Source organism: Siniperca chuatsi, linkage group LG4 (assembly GCF_020085105.1).
Source record: "Siniperca chuatsi isolate FFG_IHB_CAS linkage group LG4, ASM2008510v1, whole genome shotgun sequence".
Classification (NCBI taxonomy): Eukaryota; Metazoa; Chordata; class Actinopteri; order Centrarchiformes; family Sinipercidae; genus Siniperca; species Siniperca chuatsi.
In genome coordinates, this window is record NC_058045.1 from 26,850,611 (window position 1) to 26,863,875 (window position 13,265).

General features: G+C 38.1%; 1 protein-coding gene across 1 annotated transcript in view; it reads left to right on the forward strand.

Annotated features, from left to right (window-relative positions):
* The window catches only part of zc3h18 (zinc finger CCCH-type containing 18), a 20,087-nt gene extending 15,337 nt beyond the window's left edge, over positions 1-4,750 (forward strand). Inside the window, exons 9-11 of the mRNA XM_044194053.1 lie at positions 263-356; positions 2,396-2,492; positions 3,518-4,750. Coding sequence (XP_044049988.1) covers positions 263-356; positions 2,396-2,492; positions 3,518-3,746 — 420 coding nt within the window. The 3' untranslated portion in view covers positions 3,747-4,750. The remainder of the gene's footprint in view (positions 1-262; positions 357-2,395; positions 2,493-3,517) is intronic.
* Positions 4,751-13,265: the final 8,515 nt, after the last annotated feature.

A 13,265-nucleotide genomic window follows, 5' to 3' on the forward strand; every position in this document is an offset into this window, starting at 1 on the left:
TTAGTTCCATACTTGTGTGAAACAATGTGCAGACATATTTCCTGTGAAGAGTACTGGGTAAATCTACCTGCAAATTACATGAAGTTGAAATTGTTGTTGTCTGAGTTATTTCTTTTATTTTTATTTATTTTTAAATTTTTTGCACTCACATGTCAAATAAATCAGTTGAACGCTGCCCTTTGTTTCTTGCATTCAATTCCTTAAATTTCCCTCTTTATTTTCATTGCTTGATTCCATATGTCCTGGTATTTTCCAACAGCAGGGAGATAAGGGCAACAGGAAGAGGTACCTACCTTCAGACAAAGACAGGCCAGGTTCCCCCCTCAGCAAGAGAATGACCATGTCTCCAGACAGAGGTGAGAAACGTGCTGACTAACAGCATACACCTGTTCACTCTCGCACATCTTTTACTGTTTCACACAAATACACACCAGAGCTAGACCAATATATGGGAACGGTAGTGTCTTTTTATTAAGAATCAGGTATTTTGCTCTTGTCCATCTCTGACATGATGAGTATGTTGCAGTTTGTATGTTACCATTCAGCGTACAATATCTATGGGAACCCTTTCACCTGAATTTATTCCGATGTGACATTTTGGTCAGATTCCACACAAATACACATGGATATGTTTTATCAGTATTTTTAGTATTATTAGTCGATGGACCAAAAGACCTTTATAAACACACATTTTGGTAACATTTATTCATGATGGTGCAATGTCTGCTGATTTTGTATATATTTCTTTGCAGTTTATTTCACTATAATTTGGGTACTTAATAGAGTTTATTATTTTATTATTACTTTTTATAGACTGAACAATGTTTTAGATTAATTTATAATGAAAATTTGTTGCAGCCATAGCAAAAATAGTCAAATTATGGTTTATGAATCATAAACAAAATTATATTCATGATGATACATATGACTTGTTTATGTGTCACATTATCCTTTAACTCCCACATGAAACAAACTTCAAGGACTGCCTTCTTTCACCTATGTAACATTGCAAAAATCAGGCACATCCTGTCTCAAAATGATGCTGAAAAACTAGTGCGTGCATTTGTTACTTTTAGGCGGGATTATTGCAATTCCTTATTATGAGGCTGCCTGAATAAGTCCCTTAAGAGTCTCCAGTTGATCCAGAATGCTGCAGCACGTGTACTGACAAGAACTAGGAAAAGAGATCATATTTTTCCAATATTAGCATTTCTGCACTGGCTCCCTGTAAAATCCAAAACAGAATTTATAATCCTTCTCCTCACCTACAAAGCTCATAATGGTCAGGCACCATTGTATCTTAAAGAGCTCATAATACCATATTACCCCATTAGAACAACTTGTGGTTCCTAGAGTCTCCAAAAGTAGAATAAACATTGCCTCATCCTGTGATTACCTTGTCACAATTTTTACTGCTGTCTGAAACAGACTATGATAATCATCATGACAATCTTTGTTGAAGGTGTTGCCCTTGTTGATCTGATGTCATTTAACTGAGCATTTCTTTGCTGTCAGGTATTTTCCCCCAATTCTCTTATAATATTAAGCTATTGCTCAAGAATAACTGTGTTAACCCTGCTGTAGTCATAGGTCATTCTTCGGCCCTCATTATTAGAAAATTCTACATTATCTGTAAGTTACTAAAAGATAATCTAGTCCTTAATGATATACTATATAATGGATTTCAAACTGTAACAGCTTTTATCAGGGTAGTAAATTATTTCAGATTGAACTCAGAAACATAAAGCCACCACCGTGTCTATTTTATTACTGTTCGAAATGCTTTAACAGTCAAGTTTCTTCTTAGTCTGTTATTTAATATTTACATTCCCTAGCTCCGATTATTCAAAATAAGTCTGTGTCATCAGAGACAAGAACTGTTATGCTGATGATACAATACTGCATCTGTCAGTGCATATAGTAGAGCATTTAGCAGCTTAAGAGCCATATGTCTTTCTCAGAAGTCATTAAACCATAATGTACTTTACAGACACCGTAGATGCAAAGCAGTACAAATTTGTACTAGTAGCACTAGCCAATATTAGTTAGCCAGTAGGGCTGAAACAAATATTAGATTAGCTAGCTAGCTGAAGACCCATAGTTGGTGGTGTGTGACGTAGTGCTGAACAGCGTTCAACCCAAGGTACATAGTGCAAGAACAGGCATTCGGAGCGCGGAGTGGGGGTGAAAGAGGCACCATTCTCCAGTGTGCCATCAAAATTATTTTAAAGCTGTTATTTTAAAGTAAAATAGTTGTATAATGTTGCTTTAACAGCTATGTAGTCTCCAGAACCACAGGAATGTGTTTTTTAATGAACTAACTCTTAGCCAAAACCACGCTTCCAAACCATTCAGTCCTAACAGCCTCAGTAACTCTGAAACTGGTGTTTTTCAGGCCGCGATAAGAGGATACCTGGCCGGCCCCCGCTCTCCCCTCGAATGGACCGGCCCAGAGGCCAAGGGCCCCGACCCATGCCCCCCCAGGGAGACAGGTTGGTACAACCTTCAGCATGTTATTGCTGTAGGACTATGATATCTATCCTTTAACACTATCATACAACAACAGAAGTCAAAAGTAGTTTGTAAGTAGTAATTTTTTTAGAAAGGCGTTCAGCTGGAAGTGTGGAAATTCTAAAGTCAACTTTTTTTTCTGACACATCATCCTTATTGCAGACAGTGGTTGTGTTTACTCTGTCAGCGTTTTCAGAGCATTAAGTTTGCCTGATCACAAGTGTTTGGCCAAAATGAGGAACATGCCACAGAAGTGGAAGCACACAAATATTACACCATCTCTGCACGTGTCATAATATTCTCTGGCTGTTGCACAAATTCCCCAACATGAAATAGGTGCTTTGTAATAGGCCTTAGCTAAAAATAAATGCCGTTCAGATATAAATGACTAATTTTGAGTCATATTAGGTTTGATGATAGTTGACAGCATTTGTCATCTTCAATACAGTGCATTCAGAGAGGATTCTGTCCCCTTCACTTTTTTCACATTTTTATATGTTCCAGCCTTATGCTACCATAGTTAAAAATAAGAAATAAAAAAATTCCCCTCATCAGTCTACACTCAATACCACATAATTACCAAGCAAAAACAGGATTTTAGGATTTTTTTGCAAGTATGTGTGTTCATGGTAATGAAGGAACATGCCTCGCAGTGCAACAGTGTGGCTCATTGATGTCTTTTAATAGTTTTGGGACAACAATGGAGATCTATGACAAAGACGAAAAAGATATTTCAAGCTTTGTGTATCACACACAATACTTGTTAGTGGGATCAACTCATTGTTGGGTTTGTTCACCAGTATACAGTAAATACAATTATTGGTGTGAGAAGATAATGAGATAATGGCCCTCTCACACTTTGGCACCCACATTTTATGATTACAACAGCTTATTTTTATTGTTGCTGTGTTTATAATTGGGTATTTTCTCTTTTTGTTCTTAGGTCAGTTCATACAAGCGTGACATGAGTAAAAATGTGACCCTAACTCTTGCTCCTCTTCCTCAGAAAACGTCCTCTGTCGCCACCCCTCAAGTCATCTGGGAAAGGCCCAGCAGCGCCATCGGGCAAGCCGGCTGCCCCGAGCTTTGCTTCAGCCACTGGCTCAGGCTCCAGTTCAGGCTCAGGCTCCAGCAAACCCAGCAACACACTGTCCCGCCGTGAGGAGCTGCTGAAACAGCTGAAGGCCGTGGAGGACGCCATCGCCCGGAAACGAGCAAAGATCCCTGCCAAATAAACAGAAGCCTGCTCCTCGCCTGTTCGCCTGCCAGTCTGTCTGCCTGCCTGCCTGTGCGGCCTCGTGAGCCGGGGCAACAGTGAAGGTCATGGGATGGAGCGTTTTTTCCCTGCCTTCAATGGACATGTAAAAATGTTGTTTGGTTCATGTATAAAGGCTATTGTGTAAGTGAACAGGAAGTGGCAGCCACGAAAATCATCTTCTGCTTATTTGCCCTGAGAGGTTTGGCTCTGCTCCATTCTAGAGTGTTATTCACTCCCACATGCCCGACTTTAGCTCCCCTTAAAAGTCTTTGAATGTCTCGGCTGCAGTTTACCTCATCAACGAGAAACAGGAGGAGACTTTACAGTACAGAAACAGAAGGGTAGTAAGGTGAACTTAATCACTTGCTGCTTACTCTGTTCCTTCAGTGAAAAGGATGCATCTCCCTCATGTGGTGTGATGAATAACAAATTTATATACATTGAATCTCCTACTTTTGTCTGTTTTTCTCTGCCCCTTTTATCATCTTGTTCTCTCACATCTTTTCTTTTTTTTCCTCTGTGTGGAGTGGTGTGACCATTGGGTCAGCTCTACGGGGTACTGACAGCATACAGGGCTTCACAACGCTTCTTTGTATAAATCTACAAATTATTGAGCATCTATATTTGGGCCCCTGTAAGCGATCACGAGCCCATGCTTTGTTCAAAGCAGGCCCATCTTTAACCAATGACTCGTCTGCGTTCCGTGTTTTAGGGCAGTGTTCAGTCACACCTTGTACAATACTAGCAAGTCATCAGATTCTTTCAAGCATATGATTATAGACAACAGTGATGTGAAGTATTGCTTTTTTTTTATCTACAGCATTTTGTTTTCTTCTTAGCTCTTCTGAAGTGATAAACCAATGTATTTGTGTCACATTTTAGTTGGAGGAGTATGAGAGGTGGAACAGGGACATTTAGAGACAAGATATGTCTTGCTTTTGTGACAAAAGCCTTCTAAATAAACTATTTTGATAAAGAGGAGCTCAGTTGCCTTGGTTTTCTCTGCTGTTGTGCAAGACAAAAGAAGTAGGTGTTTAAATAAAGATGCACAGTCACATGTTTATGGAAGCATTTAAACACAGCATTGTTCAGCACAAAAAAGGTGGAATATACGTGTATATACTAAAAATAACCACTATCACTCAGGGCTTAAATCTCTTGTGTACAACTAATCCATGGTATTTGTTGAAGAAGTCCATTGTCCGTTATATTGAACCAACCTGCTTGGTGCAGTACAACCAAAGGGTTGATTCAGTACCAACCCTTTACTCACAGCATTGCTTTAACATGGTACAGTGCTGTGAAATGTCTGTTCCATTTCACTACCATCTGTTTTTTCTAATAAAAGACACCACGTCATTTCCTTGTCATTTACACTCATGCCTCAACCACAGCAAGTTCAAATTTAAGCAGGAGTACAGGAAGAAAGAGAACATACAGTAGCACAATGCAAGTTTCACATAGGGATTTAAAATATTGGTAAAAGTAATGTTAGTGGTGATAATAATAATCATAATAAGACTAATAATATTTGTAGTAGCGATTGTCGAGCAGGAACATGGGGGCAGTAGGTGGCTTGCAATCACAGATCCAGACTGTACAGCTCCAGAGGCAGAAATACCTGCAAGAAGTGAGAGGCGACAGACAAGAAAGCACAAAACTACGGGAGAGAGAAGATTTAGAGAACATGCATTAATGGGATAAGAATGCATACAGAGGGAGAGAGGTGCATCATTGGAAGTCTCCTAGCAGTCTGGGCCTATAGCAGCGTAACTAAGGGATGATTCAGGACTCACCCAAGCCAACCCTAACTGTAAAGTTCATTCAAAATGGCAGCTTAGGCCATGTTTGAAAAACAGTGTGGCTCTGTTAAAGGTCAAATTGGAGTGTATGTGTGGTCTGTTTAGGATAATGGTGCGAGGTTAGAAAAGAGGATAGTTTGCATGCAAGACCCTGTGTCTGTGTGAAGCATCACTAACATCAACTTAGCATGTGGCTATCAAAATAACCCAACAGTGAAAACACCTCACAACAATAAAACTCAATTAACCAAATCAATACATATACATTCACACAAGTAGCCCAGTCCTGTGCTTAGCCACGTACGCTGTTATGCTATGTTATGCCCAGTTATTATGTTAACGGTCCATGGAGGGAGTCTGTTGTAGACGGGCCAAGCTGGCAATAATTGTGGTTCTGTAAAAAGTCCTTGCTGTGCAGTATTCCGATTGGAGGAAGTAGCCATTCACACCAACTAAACTTGTTGCAGGGATCTAGCAGGCTCTCGCGGTGCTGCTGTAAGATCAGAGTTTGGTTCTACTGTGTGTCTGCTCCAAGCATATTACACAGTGGTGGTGGGAGCTGCTGCTGAGCAGCAGTGCTGCAGATGAAGCCAGGAGGAAAGAGAAAGAACAATGGTCGCTGACCCTTTTATTGACCTGGTGACATCACAGGTCACAAGTCAGACTGACTGAATGGTGGCTAGCTGCTGGGTCCATGGGGTGGAGTTCCACCTAGGTGTGAATAACTGGAGGATTGTGAGACTGGGAGACTCCGTTCAATGGCTCTCCTTTGTTTACAAAACAAAAGAGCATGTGGTCTCCTAATAAAAGTTTAGTCACACAAATGAACAAATTCATCTGTTGAGTCCCAGTGGTCCCAGCAATACACTGACAATGTGTAGGAACTTTAGGAGTACCAGCCCCTTGCAACCGATAGAAAGAAATTACCTGCTTTACTTAACAGAACAAAGTTTTGCTAACCCAAGCACTATCTCTAATAACCAATTAGCATTTAAGTATGCTTAATTAAGGATGAGGTAAAAGAGTTTATCATTAAGACACTATTGAAAATGGGGCTTTGCAGTTTAATGTGAAAAATTAAATATAAATTAGTCATTTCCAGGAGTTATAGCCCTTTGGAACATTAGCAATGTCTTAGCTATGTATTTAAATCAATTTAATGCCATCTTGTTGAATATAAATACTAATTTCTATCAAAAACTAAATTTGGAAAACTAATGTGTGTCTAGTCATTTTTGTGAAATGTAGGCAAGCCTTAATCTCCATGAGGACTCTCCGTAGTTAAGTTGCATTCCTGGGGGGAGGTGAGTGAACGGTCAAGGTTCGGTCCGTCATCTGGAGTGGAGGAACAAATGAATATGTAAGTGAGGTATTTTCTAGATGATGAGGTATTTTACATTTCGGAATTCCTTTCAGAGTTCCCTCTAAACTGTGTTACCTTTATCTGAGCCCGAAATTTGCTTAGTTTTCCATAACTTGGACATGACTGAATAAACATCCCTGTAAGAGCAAGTACACCAGTGGACCACAGTGTCTGGCAACATTTACCACTCACCCAGTCAATGATACAGAACTGTGTATCAGTCAAATGTTTTGCAGGACACTATGATGGTAGTTTTTGGACCAAAATTTACTTAATTTCAATGGAATTTTCCCAATCAGTGGATTTGCTTAGGGGCGTAAATTCATGAAGTGTTTTTGTGTGGAGTTCAACTTTGGTGAACTTTGACATGTGAATTTGCATCATTGACCAATTGCAAATCTTTTTTAGGGTCCTGACATTTGAGGGAATGAAGACCTGGAGTGTCCAAAGTGGAGGAAGCTATCATTTTATAAAATCCTGCTCTGCTTGAGTATATTTACATATACTACATAAAAATTGTGTGAATTGTAAATGTGTTTTGAGTCTTAAATTGTAGCTTTCAATTTTAGGAAATAAAAGTACCAATACAATAATATAAAAATACTCCATTACAAATAAAAGTACTTCATTCAGTATCACTTGATTACACAAAAGTACAGAAGTATTATCTGCAAAATGTACTCACTGTAGTCCAGTGGCTCCCAACCTAGGAGTCAGACCCCTCCAAAGGGTCACCAGATAAATCTGAGGGGTCATGAGATGATTTAATGTAAAGTTCTGATGCACACTTTTTTTTTTTTACTTTTCTCAGCCCCAACCAGAGACAGAAGACTTTGGAACCACAGGTTTACTCTTTAACAAACATTATATTTTACAAGCTTTCATCATCATCATCTTTCATCATTTCAATCTTAATCTGAAAAGTAATTAGTAACTATATCTTCCAGATAAATAGTAGTGGAGTAAAAATATAAAATATTTACCTCTGAAATGTAATGGAATAGAAGTATAAAGTAGCATACAAATACTCAAGTAAAGAAGAAGATTGTACTTAACTACAGAACTTGAGTACATTTACTTACCACCACTGTCTTTCTGGTGGGTTGGTCTCAGTCTCGATGTAGCTATTAAGCTTGATGCCTTTGTATTAAAGTCCATGTCTGTCCTGCCAACGAGAAGGTTGTAAACTTAATGAAAAACACTCCATCTCCCTAACCCTGTTTTTGTTTATTGTCCAACCGCCATGAGCACATCAACGTCCAAGCTGTGTGCTTACCTGTCTTTCTCTCTCTCTTTCTGTCTCTGTCTTCCCCTCCCTTACTCTCTCTTTGCATTACTGAAGGACCCCTCTCATTTTCCCACCCTTTTGGCTGTTACCTCGAATCTCAGATTTGGATCTTTGTCCTCCAGGAGACTCAGCTTCAAGTCTTGTCTTTCTCCCTCTGTATGAATGGTATCCTTGAGTCTTGCCTCTTTATTGTATATATAGTCTGTCCTATTTAGTCATTTAGCCCGTTATTGTCATAACATCTTGTAATTAGAGGTATATTGTGTTCTTTTTGTGAAATGTCATTTAAATTTTTCAAGTTGACATCATTATTAAACTGTCAGATATTTTGACCATATTCCATATTACTTTATTTACTCTGTAATCAAAAATGTCATATGTTTTGCCTTATGTGAACTGATGGTCTTGGAGGGTGTCGTATGATGTACAGACTGTTAAAACCCTTTGAGGCAAAATTGTGAGTCATGATTTTGGGCTATATAAAAAAACTGACTTGACTTGCCTTGACATAATGCTAACTAATTTAGGCCTGTTAAATCTGTTCAGTGACACATTCATTGGCTTTCCAAGTTTTAACTTGTTGCCTTTTCAGCCTTTGAAGACAGTGGCTTCAACTGCAGTTCCTCTATTAGACACAATACATAATTTCTCCAATAACACTTGTTGAAATCTATTCAGAAAGTCCAAACTTCTCCTTCTGAAAATACATCAGGATTTTTCACCCAAGATTTTTGAGAGACACGGTAGTTATTATCACTTCATTTCAAGTTTGTCTTTGAGATGTATTGTGTCATTAAAAAGAAGCTATTGCTTCATTAACAGGTGTCTCAGCTTATCACAGTCAGTCGTGGTGGTTTATAGCTTGCTTGTCCCACCTCAGCTGCATCCAAGTGTCCACCCCTAAACTCAAATTTGGATTTTCCAGCTCCAGTAATTGCTAGTTATATATGTTTTCAAGTGTATCTTTACAAAATTGTTACCAGTTCCTCTTGTTATTACATACAGGCTACATCTTACAATAGATATATAGATAGTTTTTATAATAGATATAAAAACTGGTATTATGAAAATAATTTAATGATGCAGCTCTTCTAGACTTTACCCATTTATTTTTGGACTGAATGGATCAAATTCTGATTACACAGAGTCATTTTGGGGTGTTTGTTTTGCAGCCACTCCTTTTGTTATGATTGTGTGTAGGGAAAAAGTATTTTTGGGCAAAGTTGAGACTCGATGGATGGCTACGCCCTACAAGGTTAGGGTCACATGACCGATGGGGGTAGCCAAGATAGCATAATTGCTAGCAAGCTAATCTGTGATTGACCACTGTTGGCTGCACGAGCTGTTAACACAATGTTAGAGTAAGATGGATGTCCCCTGGGGCAAGGAGCCCACTCAGCCTGTGCCCAGCAAATGCCAGAAAAGTTAATGTTTGTGTGTTGCCTACATGCAGTAAGGGCTGCCATCAGTAAATGTCCATGTTGGTGGCTTCTGTTTTGTGCACACAAACAGATTTTGAGGTAACTTGATCTAATTTTCCCCCAGTGGTTTATAAGCAGACAGACACAGAAAAACATTTTAATCCACTGCGGAGATTCATGTGAGGGACCATTTATTAGTTTGAAGCTAAATATAAAATAGATTTTTCTGATGATAAAAATTTTTAAAAATCACCCTGGGGGCATCTTCCCCCACCTTTATATTTTTCTATGTAGTCTGATTTTTGTTCATGTGTAAAAATAAATAAATGAATAAAATACCATGATCTCTGAAAATAATATATATATCGTGTTTCCATGAAAGAACATGAAATCAACATAGTCTCTGATAATGCTATTGGCTTATTTGCTTAGAGCAAACCCTAACTAAACTAATTAACAATAAGATTAAAAAAAAAAAAAAAAGACTAGTGAGGAATAAACCATAATTTAGTCAAAGACTTCATTTTAAAATGTAGAAATGGTGACAGATTTGAAAAATGTATTTTGTTGCATTTGAGGCCTAAATCCTTTAAAGCTATAAAGCTTTAATGCAGAATGCTAAAGCTAAAGCTTTTAATGGTTTATTCAAATTAACTTGGCCTTTTAAAACGTTGTTATTTGATTATAGAAAATAGCATTTGTTCTTTAATAATTACAATGACATTGAGCTGTGTCCTCCATACTTGATATTTCTCCAGACAGACGTTCTGAACAGGTAAAATCTGGCAACAGAACTATAATACACAGACTGGAAAGAAACTTATATTGACGTGATCCTTAAATGTAGGTAAAGTTAAGGTTATGTTTGTATGATTCATTAAAGAAGGGTAGAGTTACATTTTGTCTTGCAACAAGGCTTTATTCAGTTTGTTTCTAAACAACAGTAAATGAGTATAGATTCAGCTGTCTCCATTTCAGCCAGTCCTAGACAGTAGTCATGTAACTTTCATGTAGTGTGGAGCATACTGAGACAGTGATTTCGGTGCTCTTTTACTCTTCTGAGTGGTAATGTATCATTGCCTCAATTGTCATTCGCTGCCAGCTAGCTCTGCTCTGCATACATACAGTACACAAAAACATAGGTGTTTACATCTGCATAGGTTTCACACTGTTGAATATGCTCCAAAGGGACTGACCAGTGGAAAGTTAACTGTGAATGCCCCTAACAGTCATGTTGATAAGAGGACATTCCCCTCTCTTGATAGATGGACCTTCATTTTGACAAAATGTCCCACTGCGCATACACACAAACACACACACACACACACACTGTGACGGTCGCATCACTGACCAAAAACAGTGTTAGTGCTTTTCTTTGGTGTAGCACAGTTAGTTAACCAACACACACATTTGAAGTTTTCTTCCAGCGCACACTTTTTATTTAATTCAATGACAACTTGATTTCTAAGTGCACATATTTTAGGTAACATTATGACATTATTGCAATATTTTTTTCTCTTTAATGGGCCCGTGACTGAGTACTCCCCTGACCAAAAGATCCCTCACCAGCTGGGATAACCGCATACTCATACAAGCAGCAAGTGGAAGAGGCCAACTGTTTATGCAAGAGGAGAGTCTGCCACTTGGGATCCTGGTTAAACCGAATTGCTGACGGCATTCAATTCAGACTTATGTCGTGTTGAAAGTGATATGGACATGTTATTATTATCCAACCAAGTAAGATTGCTATCAAGACTGTTACGTAAAAGTGACTTGAACACTTATTCAGACATGAGACCGACATGTTAAATTGCCATCACATTAAGGGGTGCATGTCTGAAAGGGGCTTTAGAGACTAGCTGGTGAATATAGTGGAGCATTTAGCAGCTAAAAAGCCAGATGTTTTTCTCCAGAGACCAAAACAGAGCTAAAAGGAGAATACATGTTAAATAAAACACTTACCTTCAATTTTAGCTTATTTTTACCTTCTATTTTATTTTACCCATTTAAAACCTTATGTATATGTGTCTTTTTGTAATGCTTGTGAAAACGAGAGAATAAGTCTTTTTTCAAACTGTTTTACATTGTCTTCAGTCTCAACATTGAGATTGAATACAATGTTAATGTATGTGGAAGGTCCCTTAACCTTAACGAAATACTGATTTTAACCCAAATCATAATGTTTTCCTAATCTTAATCATATCATATATAATATATAATATATCGAAACGTCTTGATTCTGAAAACAGTGTCCAGATGACTACGACTGAAACCTTTTCTACGATTAATCATATCATGTTTGTGCCTAAAACTTACCTAACCAGTATTAGATCAGAAAACAGATTTAATATTGTAACAGTGATTTGTAACAGTTTAGAGAGGCACTGACAAATGATGTTGTCCTGCATCAGATCAGAGAACGCTTCTATGTGTCCTTCTGGAGGCCAGTTACAAACAACGTATTTTCTGGTTAAAGATGGAGGACAAGAAAATAAGAGTGATAAGGCCTTAAATCTCTTAAAACTATTTGAACAGCTAAATGATAAAATGGCAACATAAAAATAATCCTAAACAGATTCTAATTTTTAAAGGGAGCTGATGCTGACTTGCTCATAGGTTTAACCAAGCCCAGTATCCCAAGGAACGATCTGTTTTAGTTGCCTTAACCACACCTTACCATACTTTACTTGCCATAACCACAATCTGTCTGTAACCTTTCAGGCAGAGTAAGTAAGATTTGTCGGTTGCTGTTTGTAAACACACGATTAATAATAAGTGATGATTAAGAGGGATTACTTTTTTATGATTCTAGACATTGTTTTTTTTTTGTTTTTTTAGAAAATCCTACTTATTCTGACTTTAAGTATACTGTAGTTGGCATGCACAGATATGATAGAAAGCAAGAATTTTAACGTTGGAATATACTTTCTGGGGTTTGCAGAATCATCCAATATTGATGTTCTTTTATAGCAAAAGGCTTGGTTGAAAAAGTGCAAGCTGGGAGCAAAATGTCCTATGCTGATGCCTTGAGGAAAGAAAAGGGAACTGTGGAATCTACCAGGCCCATGCTGGCATGTATACTCCTTTTATATTGTCAGTGGTTGGGGTTAGGGTTACAGATCATTTCTTGCATTTATTACAGCTGTCCTGTGGGCAGCTAAAAAACAAGAAGGCCAAACATCATTAAATCTGTGGGGGATGCTGCTGAAAGATTTTTGAGGTGGTGCATTTAGGCTGGAGGAACTGCCTATGCCTCATGATTTTAATGCTCACAACCATTTGGGGAACCAAAATGAAAGACGACTGTGGAGGAATTTGTGAGTAGACATGGATTAGTATGTTAGAATGATGTTAGACCAGTAAGTTTTGATATAAGGACAGAGGTAGTTCCAGGTATAGATTTGACTTTAGCACCTAGTGAATTGGCAACGGTAGGAGACAGGATTTCATAGATAGGTACACACTAGGAAATTATCATTTTCCAATACTTTTGAAATCTGGGAAATCCTTAATAACTGGAGAGCTGTAATATTTTGATTACACAAAGGCAAATTGGGAGGAATTATCAGACCCTTGAGAGGGTAAATGTGGAAGGAACAATACATAAATGGAACAACAGCTT